The sequence below is a fragment of the Salvelinus alpinus genome, chromosome 7 (genome assembly GCF_045679555.1).
Source record: "Salvelinus alpinus chromosome 7, SLU_Salpinus.1, whole genome shotgun sequence".
Taxonomy (NCBI): domain Eukaryota; kingdom Metazoa; phylum Chordata; class Actinopteri; order Salmoniformes; family Salmonidae; genus Salvelinus; species Salvelinus alpinus.
In genome coordinates this window covers 29,072,517-29,091,566 of record NC_092092.1, presented here as the reverse complement: position 1 = coordinate 29,091,566, position 19,050 = coordinate 29,072,517, and the positions used below count along the sequence as shown (strand labels likewise).

General features: G+C 44.3%; 1 protein-coding gene across 6 annotated transcripts in view; it reads right to left on the bottom strand.

Annotated features, from left to right (window-relative positions):
- The window catches only part of LOC139580158 (histone acetyltransferase p300-like), a 56,300-nt gene that overhangs the window by 24,171 nt on the left and 13,079 nt on the right, over positions 1 to 19,050 (bottom strand). For all 6 annotated transcript variants that reach the window (XM_071408706.1, XM_071408705.1, XM_071408700.1 and 3 more), the window contains exons 3-11: positions 18,743 to 18,922; positions 18,275 to 18,575; positions 17,986 to 18,099; positions 16,082 to 16,321; positions 15,361 to 15,466; positions 15,061 to 15,195; positions 2,946 to 3,063; positions 2,616 to 2,703; positions 2,164 to 2,241 (exon numbers count right to left, since the gene is read on the bottom strand). In XM_071408706.1, the coding sequence (XP_071264807.1) occupies positions 2,164 to 2,241; positions 2,616 to 2,703; positions 2,946 to 3,063; positions 15,061 to 15,195; positions 15,361 to 15,466; positions 16,082 to 16,321; positions 17,986 to 18,099; positions 18,275 to 18,575; positions 18,743 to 18,922 (1,360 nt within the window). The remainder of the gene's footprint in view (positions 1 to 2,163; positions 2,242 to 2,615; positions 2,704 to 2,945; positions 3,064 to 15,060; positions 15,196 to 15,360; positions 15,467 to 16,081; positions 16,322 to 17,985; positions 18,100 to 18,274; positions 18,576 to 18,742; positions 18,923 to 19,050) is intronic.

The window sequence follows — 19,050 nt, the reverse complement described above, 5'->3', positions numbered from 1 at the left end:
TGCTTTTCCTTCACTCTGCGGTCCAACTCATCCCAAACCATCTCAATTGGGTTGAGGTCGGGTGATTGTGGAGGCCAGGTCATCTGATGCAGTACTCCCATCACTCTCCTTCTTGGTCAAATAGCCCTTTCACACCCTGGAGGTATGTTGGGTTATTGTCCTGTTGAAAAACAAAATGATAGTCCCACTAAGCGCAAACCAGATGGGATGGCGTATCACTGCAGAATGCTGTGGTAGCCATGCTGGTTAAGTGTGCATTGAATTCTAAATAAAATCACAGACAGTGTCACCAGCAAAGCACCCCCACACCCCCTCCTCCATGCTTCACGGTGGGAACCACACATGCGGAGATCCGTTCACCTACTCTGCGTATCAGACACACCGGTTAGAACCAAAAATCTCTCATTTGGACTCATCAGACCAAACAACAGATTTCCACCAGTTTCCACCATGTCCATTGCTCGTGTTTCTTGGCCCAAGCAAGTCTCTTCGTCTTATTGGTGTCCTTTAATAGTGGTATCTTTGCAGCAATTCGACCATGAAGGCCTGATTCACGCAGTCTCCTCTGAACAGTTGATATTGAGATGTGTCTGTTACTTGAACTCTGAAGCATTTATTCTGGGCTGCATTTTCTGATGCGGGGAACTAATCCTCTGCAACAGAAGTAACTTTTTATTTTATTTAACCTTTAACTAAGCAAGTCAGTTAAGAACAAATTCTTATTGACAATGACGGCCTACCCCGGACGACGCTGGGCCAATTGTGCGCCGCCCTATGGAACTCCCAATCACGGCTGGAAGCGATACAGCCTGGATTCTAAACAAGGACTGTAGTGACGCCTCTTGCACTGAGATGCAGTGCCTTAGACCACTGCGCCACTCGGGAGCCCTGGGTCGTCCTTTCCTGTGGCGGTCCTCATGAGAGCAAGTGTCATCATAGCGCTTGATGGTTATTGCCACTGCACTTAAACTTTTTCAAAGTTCTTGAAATTTCTCATGTCCTAAAGTAATGGACTGTCGTTTCTCTTTGCTTATTTGAGCAGTTCTTGCCATAATATGGACTTGGTCTTTTACCAAATAGGGCGATCTTCTGTATACCACTCCTACCTTGTCACAACACAACGGATTGGCTCAAATGCATTAAGGAGGAAAGAAATTCCACAAATTAACTTTTAACAAGGCACACCTGTTCATTGAAATGCATTCCAGGTCACTACTTCATGAAGCCAGTTGAGAGAACACCAAGAGTGTGCAAAGCTGTCAAGGCAAAGGGTGGCTACTTTGAAGAATCTTAAATATATTTTTGTCTAACATGTTTTTGGTTACTACATGATTGTGTTATTTCATAGTTTTGATGTCCTCACTATTATTCTACAATGTAGTAAATAGTAAAAATAAAAAAAACTCTTGAATGAGTAGGTGTCCAAACTTGACTGGTACTGTATATCAAACCATTTTGAAATTTAGACACTGATGTCACACATTGGCCCCTTTATTTATAGAAATACCCATAAACGGCAGTCACGATAACGGATGAAAACTCTCGGGTGGCAGAAGGGTCAACATTTGACCATGAGGTATTCCAAGACGGGTGAACAATAGGTTGAGACTTGCACTGCGCTAGATTCTGCACAACATTTGTTGTTGATGAAGAGACATACCCCTCCTTCTCTGGATTTCCTTTAATCCAATGTCCTGTTCACTCGGGGGAATGGATAATCCATCAAGTTGGAAATCCACGGGGGAATCTTGTCCGAAACCCATGTTTCAGAAAACAGACTAACACAGAATGGAGGGAAGTGGCTGGTTTTCCCTTAGCATTAGTCTCACCAGGACGATGCTCTCCTGCCTCTTTTTAACCCACATTTCCTTTTGGGTAGCCTGAACACTGGGTTGGAGGTACACAAAGAACTCAAAGCAGATGAGTCGATGTCAGAATTTAAGTTAGAAACTGACGATCTGATGTCCAAAAGTTCTTGTCGATCATAAGAAATGATAGCGGATACATTCCGTAAAGATAAACACCAAAATAACCCCAAAATAGCAAAGTTGTTTCGGAGCTCGCAAGACAGCAACCATAAGAGTGCCAGCTTAAAACACAAACCAGCCCAGTAATTTTGTGTCTCTGTGTGGCAACCCCCCTCTCCTGTCCCCATGGACTCACCTGCCGGATTCTGCATCCTAGTCACCATCTGGTTGGGTCCACCGGGCCGCACCAGGGAAGGGTCCGGGAGTGGACCATCTGTAGGAGTGCAGAGGTGAGAAGATGGAGATAAGGAAGAGAGGATGTCTTGCTGTTGTCGCACTATAAAGCAGGGGTATGCAACTAGATTCAGCAATGGGACGATTTTGGTCCGAGCAGATGGTCAGGTGGCCAGAACATAATTATACAAATTTGTACCCAGCAAAATGACCACAAGTCCAAAACGTATTTGAAAATAACATCATACCTTGATTACATTGAGACACGATCACATCTCTTTATTTGTAGGAATACTTAAAAACAGATTTTCTGAATTCATCTATTTTTGCTGAATTCTTGGCGATTTAGTATTTTTATGTCCCAAAACTGTTCTGTAATATTACATGTGTGCCCTGATGTAGACATCAACATACCCTGCTTTTGGAGCCGCGTTCGCCTCTTCTCCTCCAATTCCTTTTGGATCTTATAGATCTTCTCAGCCAACAGGTGGTAGTACTCCGCCTGGGAAGAGGAATGAGAAATTAAGAAAGAGTGAAGGAGACAGTGAGGTAAATGAAGGTTAGGGAGAGAATGATAGAAAGTGAAATTGTGTAAAGGAGAGGGGGAAAATTAGTTAGAACATAGGAATAGACAAATACACAAAACAATACAGAAGTTTATTTTTATTCCAGGCAGTATGGTCGGAAGTTAGTCCCACTCAGAAATTCAGTAAAAGAGCATCTTTACTCAGTGTAGCAGCTTACCCTGCTGTTGGCAGACTCATACATGTCCCCCTCCACCTTCCTAGCGTACGCCACCAGGTTCTCCATCCGCCGGTCTTTCAGAGCAGCAGGGTCCGGGGTCGGGAAGATGGCTTGCACCCTACACAGAGAAACAAGAGACATTGTGGAAACTGGGGGGGATATGTGAACGAGAGTACGATGTAAAGCAAATTTCAGTTAAAACAAACCCGTTTTAACTTTCATTTTGTTCCATTGAGAATCCTTTTAGAGGAAAGTTAGGGGAGATAGAGCAGTGAAGTGTGTTGTAAGCAGACTGAATCACAGCTTGCTGTGTCTGAGCTGGTTGACAGTGGTGAATGTGATCAGTGTTTGTCAGTCTGTATTCTATAGTTGTACGCTGCATGGAACAGAAGATGTGAGTTTACTGTGAAATGTGGCCTGTTCATGCCAATTGCCACACTCCCTCAAAACATCTGTGGAATTGTATTGTGACAAAACTGCACATTTTAGAGTGGCCTTTTGTCCCCAGCACAAGGTGCACCTGTGTAATGATTGTGCTGTTTAATCAGCTTCTTGATATGCCACACCTGTCAAGTGGCTAGATAACCTCGGCAAAGGAGAAATTCTCACTAACAGAGATGTAAACAAATTTGAGCACAAAAGTTGAGAAATATGCTTTGTGAGTGTGGGATTTTCAATTTCAGGTCATGAAACAAATACAATTTTATTGGTCACATTCACGTGATTAGCAGATGTTATTGCGGGTGTAGTGAAATTCCTGTGCTTCTAGCTTCGACGGTGCAGTAATATCTAACAAACTACACTACATATACCCAAAACACACAAATCTAAGTAGGAATGAATTAAAACTATATACACACGCACACATATGGACGAGCGATGTCAGATCGGAACAGACTAAGATATAGTAGAATAGTATAGAAAAACAGTATATACATACGAGATTAATAATGTTTACATATCTGGCATTACTCAAGTGACTAGTGTTCCATTCCTTAAAGTGGCCAGTGATTTCTAGTCTATGCCAATAGGCAGCAGCCTCTAATGTGCTAGCGATGCCTGTTTAACAGTCTGATGGCCTTGAGATAGATGTCTCTCGGTCCCAGCTTTGATGCACCTGTACTGACCTCGCCTTCTGGATGATAGCAGGGTGAACATGCAGTGGCCCGGGTGGTGGTTGTCCTTGCTCATCTTTTTGACCTTCCTGTGACATCGGGTGCTGTAGGTGTCCTGGAGGGCGGGTAGTTTGCCCCTGGTGATGCTTTGGGCAGACTGCACCACCCTCTGGAGAGCCCTGAGGTTGAGGGCAGTGCAGTTGCCGTACCAGGCAGTGATGCAGCCAGACGGGATGCTTTCAATTGTGCATCTGTAAAAGTTTGTGAGGGTTTTAGGTGACTAGCCAAATTTCTTTAGCCTCCTGAGGTTGAAGAGGCTCCGTTGCACCTTCTTCACCAGACTGTCTGTGTGGGTGGACCATTTCAGTTTGTCTGTAATGTGTACACCTAGGAACTTAAAGCCTTCCACCTTCTCCACTTCTGTCCCTTTGACGTGGATGGGGGGGGGGGGGGGGGGGCCCTCTGCTGTTTCCTGAAGTTCATGATCATCTCCTTTGTTTTGTTGAAGTTGAGTGAGGTCGTTTTCCAGGCACCACACTCCGAGCCGTCACCACCTCCCTGTAGGCTGTCTAGTCATCGTTGGTAATCAAGCCTACTACTGTTGTGTCGTCTGCAAACTTGATGATTGAGTTTGAGGCGTGCATGGCCACGCAGTCATGGGTGAACAGGGAGTACAGGAGGGGGCTGAGCCACGCACCCTTGTGGGGCCCCAGTGTTGAGGATCAGAGGAGGGAAGGGGATGTTTCCTACCTTCACCACCTTGGGGAAACAGGCCAGGAAGTCCAGGACCCAATTGCACAGGGCGGGGTTCAGACCCAGGGCCTCGAGCTTAATGATGAGCTTGGAGGGTACTATGGTGTTGAATGCTGAGCTATAGTGAATAAACATAATTCTTACATAGGTATTCCGCTTGTCCAGATGGAACCAACACGTAACATGTTGCGTTTATATTTTTGTTCAGTGTATTGACTATTTGTCTAGCAACTAAATTTTCCAATGTTCTTACAGTGGTGGCAAAGCATTGGGCATGGCCAATGGCACGAACTTCTGACCCCAAAAAATGTAGGCCCTCTTGGCCGCAGAGACAATGTTGCAGTTTATAAAGCTTTTTTTCCTGCAATTCTACACATTTTGCCATGTTCTTATACATGGCATGAGCCATCTGAGTGACTCAAATATTATACAAATCAATGGGGTCCCCATGCCATGACATTTTTTTAAGGTTCTCCCTGAGTCTAGTTTTTATTTAGGTGATTGTTAGTTCTAAGATCATTTGATAACGAATAGCTCCTTTATCTTTTCTACATACTTTATATCTGGTATATGTCATTTTTTTTAAAGGACAGGTTTCTGTCCTAAAAACTATTTTAATAAAAAAAATTAAAAAAAATGTTTAATGGACCACTGGCGTAACGCAGTTTCCCTGTAACCCTCAGTACTTTACAGGTTGTCCGTGTGGTTGGTCCTTTTGGCAGTAGGAATATGACAATATTTCCACAGGAAAGTACAATTACATCAACTTTCCAAAGTGCTGGTAGTGCATTCAGATTTCTATCACCTGAAGCATGTGCACAAGTTAACACCTGCACGAGACTCAGACATCCTTGCAGAGCTCGTGCACATGTTCCATGGTTCTGAGCAGGCTTCAGGTGATAGAAAACTAAACGCACTACCAGCGCACATTCCTAGCGCCAAAAGGAACAACCGCACAGACAACCAGTGAAGTATGTTAAAATATAATTTTATTCAACATTCTGGCTTATAGTGGTCGGCCGATGTAGAATTCAATACAATTCAAAGTCGAGTTTCCAGGCAAGCTCTCTCCCAGCTTGATGGTGTAAAATCAGTATATTAATGGCAAATACAGACAGTCCACCCTCAAAACACTACAATACCAGGGACTGTTTCATTCTGCAGTGAGTGTACAATCTATAGCTACAGTTGAAATCGGAAGTTTACATACACCTTAACCAAATGCATTTAAACTCAGTTTCACAATTCCTGACATTTAATCCTTGTAAAAATGTCCCTGTCTTAGGTCAGTTAGGATCACCACTTCATTTTAAGAATGTGAAATGTCAGAATAGAGATTTATTTCAGCTTTATTTATTTCATCACATTCCCAGTGGGTCAGAAGTTTACATACACTCTATTAGTATTTGGTAGCATTGCCTTTAAATTGTTTAACTTGGGTCAAACGTTTTGGGTAGCCTTCCACAAGCTTCCCACAATAAGTTGGGTGAATTTTGACCCATTCCTCCTGACAGAGCTGGTGTAACGGAGTCAGGTTTGTAGGCCTCCTTGCATGCACACGCTTTTTCAGTTCTGCTAACAAATTGAGGTCAGGGCTTTGTGATGGCAACGCCAATAACTGGACTTCGTTGTCCTTTTGTCCACAACTTTGGAAGTATGCTTGGGCTCATTGTCCATTTGGAAGACCCATTTGCGACCAAGCTTTAACATCCTGACTGATGTCTTGAGATGTTGCTTCAATATATCCACAAATTTCCTTCAAGATAGCATCTATTTTGTATAGTCCCTCCTGCAGCAAAGCACCCCCAACAACATGATGCTGCCACCCCCGTGCTTCACAGTTGAGATGGTATTCTTTGGCTTGCAACCTCCCCTTTTTCCTCCAAACATAATGGTCATCATGGCCAAACGGTTCTATTTTTGTTAAATCAGACCAGAGGACATTTCTTGAAAAAGTACGATATTTGTCCCCATGTGCAGTTGCAAACCGTAGTCTGGCATTTTTAATGACGGTTTTGGAGCAGTGGCTTCTTCTTTGCTGAGCGGCCCTTCAGGTTATGTTCATATATGACTCCTTTTACTGTGGATATAAATACTTTTGTACCCGTTTCCTCCAGCATCTTCACAAGGTCCTTTGCTGTTGTTCTGGGATTTATTTGCGCCAAAGAACGTTAATCTCTAGGAGATAGAACGCGCCTCATTCCTGAGCAGTATGACGGCTGAGTGGTCCCATGGTGTTTATACTTGCATACTATTGTTTGTACAGATGAACGTGGTACCTTCAGGCATTTGGAAATTGCTCCCATGGATGAACCAGACTTGTGGAGGTCTGCAATTTTTTTTCTGGGGTCTTGGCTGATTTCTTTTGATTTTCCCAATGTGTCAAGCAAAGAGGCACCGAGTTTGAAGGTAGGCCTTGAAATACATCCACAAGTACACCTCCAATTGACTCAAATGATGTCAATTAGCCTATCAGAAGCTTCTAAAGCCATGACATCATTTTCTGGAATTTTCCAAGCTGTTTAAAGGCACAGTCACCTTAGTGTATAAACTTCTGACCCACTGGAATTGTGACACAGTGAATTATAAGTTAAATAATCTGTCTGTAAACAATTGTTGGAATAATTACTTGTGTCATGCACAAAGTAGATGTCCTAACCAACTTGCCAAAACTATAGTTTGTTAACAAGAAATTTGTGGAATGGCTGAAAAACAAATGAATGACTCCAACCTAAGTGTGTAAACTTCCGACTTAAAAACGGTATATATTTAGCTACCATTTATAAACCTTATAAAAAAAATACAAATCAAATAGCCTATCAATTAGGGAAAAAGTAGTCTGCTTGAGGATAAATTCAGCCACTATATATGTTGAACTCAGCAGGTTGCCTGGCTAATAGCCCACACAAAAGGGCTTCAATATTTAAAGTAAAGTAAATTCAACTCAACTTGAGACTACCATGATCTCATTAAGTCCTTTTTTGGACGGTTTTCACCACAGCCTGTAGGTCCAGGTCCACTGCCCAACTGTTTTCTATACTGATTATTGGCAACCCAGATAGTCTTTCCTGAGATGGTGTGTGTTGTGTCAATTGCGCTGCACATAATTTAAACTGTCTTGAATGATGCATGCCAAGACACAGTGATTTCGGAAACTATGACCCCTTGACCTTTTCCACATTGTTTCGTTACAGCCTTATTCTAAAATGGATAAAAAATATATATTCCTCAATCTACAATCCAATAACCCATAATGACAAAGAAACACAGGGTTTTAGAAATGTTAGCAATAATTTTAATTTAAAAAAAGATCTATCGCATTTACATAAGTCTTCAAATTTCACTCACTACTTGGTTGAAGCACCTTATACAGCGATTACAGACTCTGGTATTATCTCCCCAAATACATTATTCTCCGCAGATCCTCTCAAGCTCTGTCAGGTTGAATGCAGCACAGCTAAGGTCTCTCCAAAGATGTCCGATCGGGTTCAAGTCCGGGCTTTGGCTGGACCCCTCAAGGACATTCAGAGACTTGTCCCGAAGACACTCCTGCGTTGTCTTGGATGTCGTTGTCCTGCTGGAAGGTGAACCGTCGCCCCAGTCTGAGGTAATGAGTGCTCCGCAGCAGGTTTTCATCAAGGATCTCTGTACTTTGCTCCATTCATCTTTCCCTCAAACCTGACTAGTCTCCCAGTCCCTGCTGCTGAAAAACATCCCCACAGCATGATGCTGCCACCACCATTCTTCACCGTAGGGATGGTGCCAGGTTTCCTCCAGACGTGACACTTGACATTAAGGCCAAAGAGTTCAATCTTGGTTTCATCAGACCAGAGAATCTTGTTTCTCATGGTCAGAGTTCTTTGGGCAAACTCCAAGCGGTCTGTCATGTGCCTTTTACTGAGGAGTGCCTTCTGTCTGGACACTCTACCATAAAGGCCTATTTGGTGGAGTGCTGCAGAGATGGTTGTCCTTCTGGAAGGTTCTCCCATCTCTACAGAGGAACTCTGGAGCTCTGTCAGAGTTATCATCGGGTTCTTGGTCACCTCCCTGACCAAGGCCCTTCTCCCCCGATTGCACCGGAGCTCAATTTCGAGTCTCATCACTACGGGTCTGAATAAAAAAAGGTATTTTAGGTATAAATTTGCAAACAATTCTAAAAACCTGTTTTTACTTTGTCATTCTGGGGTATTGTGTGTAGATTGATAAGGAACATTTTTATTTAATCAATTTTTGAGTAAGGCTGTAACGTAACAAAATGTGGAAAGAGTCTAGGGGTCTGAATACTTTCCGAATGCACTGTATACCAGAGATAAGGGATTGTTGATATTGCAACCACAACTCAAATGCCGATTCACCAGTATGAACGAAATCGCAAACTGCTTTTTTTGTTCAACCCCTCAAGAGCCGTTGTCAGCCAAATATGATATTTGTTTGCATCTAGACAATGTCATGTCCCCAGAGTATCCTATACAGTTCATCTATCTGTAACGTGTTGAGGCCGGCAACTAAGGAGAATGAGAGCCTCAATTAAAGATGTTGCCGAACTGCTGTATTTGAAGCACCAAACCCTTCTGCCCAGTTTCCCTGATGTTGCTACGGCGATCAAGCCGTTTTACCATCCTGGTAACGGACGCTTCTGTGGAAGCATCATTTGTAAATTAAAACTCAAAGAACGTTTCATGGCAGCTCTGCTTCTAAGCAACTGCAGTATTATTTTTTGGGGTTTGGTTATTTCTTACATTATTAGCGCAGAACTTTTTTGGCGTTAATACATACAGCCGGAAATAACTTTTGGATATCAGAGCGGCGGTAACTCACCAGCATTACGACTTTCCCGAGTTGGAGCCTATGTTCATACCCCCCCAATTTAAGTTATTCCCGAGGCTGCTCCAAGATGCTGCTGGCGGAGAAGAGGTTTACACCATCCACCACTTCCGAGTATATTACTTGCTAATGTTCAGACTTTGGATAATAAAGTAGACGAGCTCATGGTGAGGATCTCCTTCCAGAGAGACATTAGGAACTGTAACATACTCGGTTTAACTGAATCATGGCTCTCTCTGGATATACTGTTCACTTCCAAACAGCTAGCTAGGTTCTCAGTACATTGCGCAGACAGGAATATTGTTATATTATTGTAGCTGGAAAAGGCATCCAAAAGTTCTAGCAACACATTGCCTGTAGTACTCGTGCTGCAAAAATGCTTGACCACTGTTACTCCCACTTCCGGAATGGCTAAGGCCATCCCCGTCCTCCCTTCGGCAAATCAGATCACAACTCCATTTTGCTCCTCCCTTCCTATAGCCAGAAACTCAAACAGGAAGTCTATTCAACACTGGTCTGACCAATCAGAATCCATGCTTCAAGATTGTTTTGATTACGCGGACTAGGATATGTTCCGGGATGCCTCAGAATAACATTGACGTATACACGGACACAGTGACTCAGTTCATCAGGAAGTGAATAGGCGATGTTGCTCCCACTGACTATTAAAACCTACTCAAAACAAAAACCGTGGATTGACAGCAAACAGGCAAAACGTCAATACAGAGTCAGTGGAGTCGCAATTCAACAGCTCAGACACAGGGATGCAATGGTAAAGTGGGCCCACCCTTCGGTATGTATCAGTTTGTGGGCCATGGTAACGGTACGTTTCGGTATCTTGATAATAAACAAACTCTTAGACAAAAAACAAAACAAAACAAATTTACGTTCAGAAAAATAGCAGCATGACTGACTAGGCCTGGTTTCTGTCTCTACTGTATGAAATCAAGCGGAGAAAAACTAAGTTATCCTAAGCTTTGACAACCTGTAGCTCGTCATCTCCCAATCCAGAACATAGTGATCCGTCACAGCGAGGTAGATTTGAGTTTCTCTGGAGGTCCAACTATCAGTGGAGAGAGCTAGATAGGGTGGATGTGTCAATTCATTTTCAATTTCTCTGTGATGTTTCATAGAGTTTAGAAATTAATTTGCTGCTGAAATTTGTGCAGGAGGGGACATCGTAACGCGGTTCATTTTTATTTTTTAATCAGGTGACGAAATCCCAAGTCAGTAACCACCGAATAGGACTGCAAATCTTCGGCTACGAATACCCCCACCACTTTCGTAATTTTTGTTTTTCGGCCATGGCCAGGTGATGGCGACGACAGGTTAGAAGTGTTTCCACTTAAATAGCCAACAAGTGGCAAAGCAATGCTTGCAGACTGTACTTTGTTTATAGTCTATCCTCTTCATCGTATTGAACGCTGAAATTAAAATGTTCCCACACAGAGGATTTAAAAGACGTCGGTGCCTCTTCAAATTTGCTTCCCTCCGTCTCGCTAGCCAATGTCATGAAGCTGAGAGAGTATTTGTTATTAGTTTCCCCGTTCTTCATGGGGCCCCTTTAGGGATGTTTCCTACTGAGATGTCATTGCAAATCATCCATTAGTTGTTTAAGGGGGAGGGGGTTGCGGTCACTACATTGAGACGTCCCTGTGGAGTAAAGTTTGTCAGCCCTCATGAGCCCCCTAACATCCACAAGCCGCGCGTCTGGTTCTGTGGATCAGAATGTACAACGTGCGTGTAGTCTGCTCCGCAATAAGCAAGTTTTGGAAATTATAGGAAAATGACAGGCATACCATAATTCCGCAGTTCATGTGTGCGTATTAAACCGTAGGGGATGTCCCGAACAGTTCGATAACATACGGTGTACCGTTGCATCCCTAGAGACGTATGTGGCAGGGTCTATAAACAATCACTGATTAGAAAAAGGGAAAACCAGCATTGGACACCAACATCTTGCTCCCGGACAAGCTAAACACCTTCGTCCGCTTTGAGGATAACACAGAGCCACCGACGCGGCCCGCTCCCAAGGACTGTGGGCTCTCGTTCTCTGTGGCCGACATGAGTAAGACATTTAAGCATGTTAAACCTTGCAAGGCTGCATCCCTATACCAGTCTGCTGTCCTCATTTGCTTCAAGATGTCCTGTACCAAAGAAAGCAAAAAGGTAACTGAACTAAATGACTATCGCACCGTAGCACTCACTTCTGTCATCATGAAGTGCTTTGAGAGGCTAGTTAAGGATTATTTCACCTACACCTTACATCCTAAACCAACTGCAATTTGCATACCGCCCCAATAGATCAACAGACGATGCAATTGCCATCGCACTGCCCTATCCCATCTGGACAAGAGGAATACCTATGTAAGAAAGCTGTTCATTGACTATAGCTCATCATTAAGCTTGGGCCTTGGGTCTGAACCCCGCTCTGTGCAACTGCGTCCTGGACTTCCTGATGGGCCACCCCCAGCTGGTGAAGGTATGAAACACCACTTTGCTGATCCTCAACACTGGGGCCCCACAAGGATGCGTGCTCAGCCCCCTCCTGTACTCCCTGTTCACCCATAACCATGCACGCCTCCAACTCAATCATCAACTTTGCAGACGACACATTAGTAGGCCTGATTACCAACAATAACGAGGAAAATAACCCCTCACTCAACGTCAACAAAAGGAGCAGATGGTGGACTTCAGGAAACAGAGGGAGCATGCCACTATCCACATCGACCAGACAGCTGTGGAGAAGTTGAAAAGCTTCAAGTTCCTCGGATAACACGTCACTGACAATCTGAAATGGTCCACCCACACAGAGTGTGAAGGCAGCACAACAGCCCCTCCACAACCTCAAGAGGCTGAAGAAATGTGGCTTGGCCCCAAAGACCCACAGAAACTTTTACAGATGCACAATAGAAAGCATCCTGTATCACCGCCTGGTACAGCTACTGCACCACCCGAAACCGCAAGGCTCTCCAGAGGGTGATACAGTCTGCCCAATGTATCACCGGGGGCAAACTACCTGCCCTCCAGGACATCTACAGCACCTGATGCCACAGGAAGGCCAAAAAGTACATTAACCACCCGAGCCGCGGCCTGTTATCATTCAGAAGGCGAGGTCAGTATAGGTGCATCAAAGCTTGGACCGAGAGACTGAAAAACAGCTTCTCTCTCAACTGGCCATCAGACTGTTAATTAGCCATCACTAGCCGGCTACCACCCTGTTACTCAACTCTGCACATTAGAGGCTGCTGCCCTATGTACATAGAATCACTGGTATCTTTAATAATGTTTACATAAAGCATTTCATATGTACAGTTTAAGACGGAAGTTTACATACACTTAGGTTGGAGTCATTAAAACTCGTTTTTCAACCACTCCACACATTTCTTGTTAACTATAATTTGTTTTGGCAAGTCGGTTAGGACATCTACTTTGTGCATGACACAAGTCATTTCTCCAACAATTGTTTACAGACAGATTATTTCACGGTATCACAATTCCAGTGGGTCTTGACTGTGCCTTTAAACAGCTTGGAAAATTCCAGAATGTCATGGCTTTAGAAGCTTCTGATAAATGTCAATTAGTCTGAGTCAATTGGAGGTGCACCTGTGGATGTATTTCAAGGCCTACCTTTCAAACGCAGTGCCTCTTTGCTTGACATCATGGGAAAATCAAAAGAAATCAGCCAAGACCTCAGGAAAAAGAATTGTAGATCTCCACAAGTCTGGTTCATCCTTGGGAGCAATTACCAAACGCCTGAAAAGGTACCACGTTCATCTGTACAAACAATAGTACACAAGTATAAACACCATGGGACCACGCAGCCGTCATACCTCTCAGGAAGGAGACGCGTTCTGTCTCCTAGAGATTAACGTACTTTGATGCGAAAAGTGCAAATCAATCCCAGAACAACAGCAAAGGACCTTGTGAAGCTGCTGGAGGAAACAGGTACAAAAGTATCTATATCCACAGTAAAATGAGTCCTATATCAATATAACCTGAAAGGCCACTCAGCAAGGAAGAAGCCACTGCTCCAAAACCGCCATGGGGACAAAGATCATACTTTTTGGAGAAATGTCCTCTGGTCTGATGAAACAAAAATAGAATTGTTTGGTCATAATGACCATCGTTATGTTTGGAGGAAAAAGGGGGAGGCTTGCAAGCCAAAGAACACCATCCCAAACATGAAGCACGGGGGTGGCAGCATCATGTTGTGGAGGTGCTTTGCTGCAGGACGGACTGGTGCACTTCACAAAATAGATGGCATCATGAAGGAGAAAAATTATGTGGATATATTGAAGCAATATCTCAAGACATCAGTCAGGAAGTTAAAGCTTGGTCGCAAATGGGTCTTCCAAATGGGCAATGACCCCAAGCATACTTCCAAAGTTGTGGCAAAACGGCTTAAAGACAACAAAGTCAAATTATTGGAGTGGCCACCACAAAGCCCTGACCTCAATCCTATAGAAAATGTGTGGGCAGAACTGAAAAGGCGTGTGCGAGCAAGGAGGCCTACAAACCTGACTTAGTTACACCAGCTCTGTCAGGAGGAATGGGCCAGAATTCACCCAACTTATTGTGGGAAGCTTGTGGAAGGCTACCCGAAACGTTTGACCCAAGTTAAACAATTTAAAAAGGCAATGCTACCAAATGCTAATTGAGTATGTAAACTTCTGACCCACTGGGAATGTGATGAAAGAAATCATTCTCTACTATTATTCTGACATTTCACATTCTTAAAATAAAAGTGTTGTTCATAACTGATCCAAGACAGGGAATTTTTACTAGGATAAAAAATGTCAGGAATTGTGAAAAACTGAGTTTAAATGTATTTGGCTAAGGTGTATGTAAACTTCCCACTTCAACTGTATATACTGTATTCTTTTCTACTGTATTTTAGTGAATGTCACTCCGACATTGCTTGTTATAGTAATATACATATATATATATATATATATCTTAATTCCATTCATTTACTTTTAGATTTGTGTGCATTGTGAATAGTTGGATACTACTGCACTGTTGGAGCGAGGAACACAAGCATTTCGCAACACCCGCAACATCTGCTAAATATGTGTATGTGACCAATAACATTTGATTTACCTAAGAAGCATTAGGCTCTCGGTCTGATATGCGCTTTTGAAAACCCGGGTAAGCTCCACTAGTAGCCTTGACCACGGCATTTGTTCACTGATATGCCCTTATACTTTCAAATCAGTCACATTCCTGAAGCCCAAGAAACAAACACTTAGCTTCCTAGTACATATGGAAATGAAAAAGGTTTATGAAATACTTTATGGAGGGTTATCAATTTATTAAATGCAGAACCATTTTTTGACATCGATGACAGGCGCATGGGCCCCCAGAGACACGGTGTTTTTAGGTCCCATCCAGAGGCTGTATTGTCCCTCCCGGCCACTTACAGTTTGTGCACCAGGTGGTTCCTCAGGTCCTGGGTGATGTCCTCGTGCCAACTCTTCCTCATACCTGCTGCAGAGGGTGGGGTCGCCATGGGCATGGAGCCCATGTTACCCGTCCCACCCGCATCATTCATCAGACTAGAACACACAGAGAGAACAAAGTTTGCGCCTGGCCGAAGTGTCAGATGGGTGGAGATTTGCAGTTCTGGGACAATTCTATTGCACCGGGCATGCTCAATCAAGTGCAGGTAGAAGTATTTAAGAGAGCAAATAATTATATTTTAATGCAGGTCTGCGACTCACCCCTGGGAGTTCATGTTGAGGTGGAGCATGGTGTCCTGCAGCAGGCTGGCCTGCTGGTTCTGGGGTAAAACACCCATTCCTCCATTCACCCCCATCGGGTTACCCCCTAACATGGTGAAATAAAAATTCACACACGGGTTTTGCACAAATAATATTCAACATTACCTTTTGTTTGTGGTTATGAGAATAAAGTTGTTAAAACATTACTTAGAAGTCAATGATAGAAATTACTCCCACCACACGTTTTATTTTCAAGTGACTTGGGGGGAAAAGTCGACTACACCAAAATGTAGACAAATAAAACATCTGTGTGTTTGTGTGTGTGTGTGTAATTCCCATTAAAGTGGACAAAAGGGGGCGGTTTCAGTTAGGGAAAGCAACAGTGTAACCTTACTATTATGGACAGACTGGTTACGGCTTCAAAACCCAAGAGGACCATGCACACTCCTGGTGTAGAAAATTATTTAAACCAATAATAACACATGATTCACAAAACGGGACTCTTTTCTCTGTATTTTCGAAGGTAAAACACTGGCATTCTCTTTTTAAAGGAGACAGGACACCTGAATATTGAAACATGTAGAACCCGGCCACTTGTTAACCTATGGCATTGAGTCAGAAAAAATAAATAAAAAACTCCATATGTTTAAAGGCATGGACTTCGAAATGGGGGTAAAAACACACAGTAGCCTGACTATCTTTTAGACAACTAACAGCTTACCCATAGGGTTGAGCGGCCTCATGCCCGGCTGGCCCTGCAGACCCTGTGAGGGCAGAGAAGCCTGGTTGGGCTGGCTCTGGATCTGGGTGCCCTGGTAAGTGAGGCCCAGGGCGGCGTAGGCCCTCTCAATTGAGCTGGGGTCGATCTGGCTGGGGGGGTTGAGATTGGCTGCGCTGGGCTGGCCTCCGGGCACCGAGCCCAGGGAACTACCCAGACCTACACCAGCACCTCCTAGCAGAGCTGTAGACAAGATTATTAATAATTCTGTCCTCTAGGAGGAACGCTATAAAAGCCTAGGTCGGGAACATAAGGCATTCATCTGTCAAAGTTTATAATGTAGTCAACTGATTTATAAGGCAACAACTTCATGGCAGATCATGAACTTGTTGATTTATAAATCAATCTCAAAGCATCTAGACGTCTTATATACAGCGCATTCGGAAAGTATTTCAGACTCCTTGACTTGTTCCACATTTTGTCAAGTTACAGCCTTACGGATTAAATCGTTCCCCCCTCAATCTACACAAAATACCCATAATGACAAAGCAAAAACAGGTTTTTAGAAATGTATACAAATAAAAAAAAGAAACAGAACACATTTAGATAAGTGTCCAGACCCTTTATTAGTACTTTGTTCAAGCACCTTTGGTAGCGATTACAGCCTCGAGTCGTCTTCGGTATGACGCTACAGGCTTGGCACATTTCTCCCATTCTCCTCTGCAGATCCTCACAAGCTCTGTCAAGTTGGATGGGGATCGTTGCTGCACAGCTATTTTCAGGTCTCTCCAGAGATGTTCGATCGGGTGCAAGTCCGGGCTCTGGCTGGGCCTCAAGGACATTCAGAGACTTGTCCCGATGCCACTCCTGCGTTGTCTTGGCTGTGTGCTTAGGGTTGTTGTCCTGTTGGAAGGTGAACCTTCACCCCCGTCAGAGGTATTGAGCGCTCCTAAGGTTTTTATCAAGGATCTCTGTACTTTGCTCCGTTCATCTTTCCCTCGATTCTGACTAGTCTCCCAGTCCCTGCCGCTGAGAAGTGGCTTCCGTTTTGCCACTCTACCATACAGGCCTGATTGGTGGAGCGCTGCAGAGATGGTTGTCCTTCTGGAAGGTTCTCCCATGTCCACAGAGGAACTCTGGAGCTGTCAGAGACCATCGGGATGTTGGTCACCTCCCTGACCAAGGCCCTTCTCCCCCAATTGCTCAGTTTGGCCAGGCAGCCAGCTCTAAGAGTCTTGGTGGTTACAAACGTCTTCCATTTAAGAATGATGAGGTCACTGTGTTCTTGGGGACCTGCAATGCTGCATAATTTTTTTGGTACCCTTCCCCAGATTGGTGCCGACACAATCCTGTCTCGGAGCTCTATGGACAACTCCTTAAACCTCATGGCTTGGTTTTTGCTCTGACATGCACTGTAAACTGCGCAAACTTATAGACGGGTATGTGCCTTTGCAAATCATGTCCAATCAATTGAATTTACCACAGGTGGACTCCAATCAAGTTGTAAAAACATCAAGGATGATCAATGGAAACAGGATGCACCTGAGCTCAATTTCAGTCTCATAGCAAAGGGTCTGAATACTTATGTAAATATTGTATCTGTTGGTTTATTTTTTCATAAGTTTGCAAAAACATTTTGCTTTGTCATTATGGGGTATTGTGTGTAGATTGATGAGGAAAATATTTTATTTAATCCATTTTAGAATAAGGTTGTAACATAACATGTGGAAATAGTCAAGGGGTCTGAACACACTGTACATCCATAGACATTACTTGAAAGAGTTGAGACGTGACGACTCTCTAAACCTAAGACTAGACGCGTACTACTATTACACGAGCCAGCTAACAGACTGAGGGAGAGAGGGGTAGTGAGAAAAGTATTGTTTGATGGGCAGATAGACACTCACACTGCTGGTTCCTCTTGTCCCCGGCATTCTTGAGCGGCAGGCAGACAGGACAGTCGTGCCGCGTACAGTTCTTCCAGTGAGAGATGATCTGTCTGGATGACGCACAGTGAGCCACTAAGGAGAGAGAACGAAGGGGAAGAGGGGCAGAGACAAGGAAAAGAAAAAGGGTGAGAAAAAGATTGTGATGATTACTTCAGAGAGCTCTTGATGAATATCATACACATCTTAGGTAAAGGTGTGACAGGGAACCATCTTGCAGGTCTATCTATTCTGGGTCTTATCAGCTCACCCTGGCAGGACTTGCCGGCCTGGCAGTGGGTCATGTGGTTGAGGACGTTCTTCATGGTGCGGCAGTGTGGCAAGTTGCACTGGCGCACCTCCCCGTTGGCTTGCTCCCGCCGCTGGCACTTGTGTGCATGGAGCAGGAGTACCAGCTGCTGCTGGATCAGCTTGCGCTTCTCGGGGTCGGCGGTAGGGGGCGCCCCAGCTGCTGCAGTCACGGCGGGCCCCAGGCCTCCCTGGGCGTTGGGGACCACCCCTGCAGTGCCTCCGGCTCCACCGCCCACACCTGCGGCAGACTGCTGTGTGGCCTGAGGATAGAAAGAGGAAATAAAATAATTGAAAATATACAAGTTACTGCAACCGTGATAGTCTGTTCAGGGTTGGTCAGTGTGGTTGACTGGTACACAAAAAGGCAGCATCCATGACAGATAAGTTTTAAATGATAGGTAGGAGACTAGCTATCTAACTTCCTTACCATGGCAGCCATGCCCTGCATGGGCTGGCTCTTCTTGTCCATGCTGAACTGGGCCAGGCTGTTGGGCATGGAGCCTTTGTTCTGGAGCGGAGGGCCCAGCCCTGCTCCCCCCAGGCCCGGGCCTGCCTGCTGCTCACCGTAGGGGCCTCCATAGGGGCCTGGGTTACCCACCATACCCATCTGAGAAGAGGATGGGCAGGAAAATGTATAGAAGATATGGAGACACAGAAATGGAAGACAGGAGGGAGGGTTAGAGAAGGCATGGTTTAAATCAGCAGATTTTTGTTTTTTATGCCCTAGAAAACCAG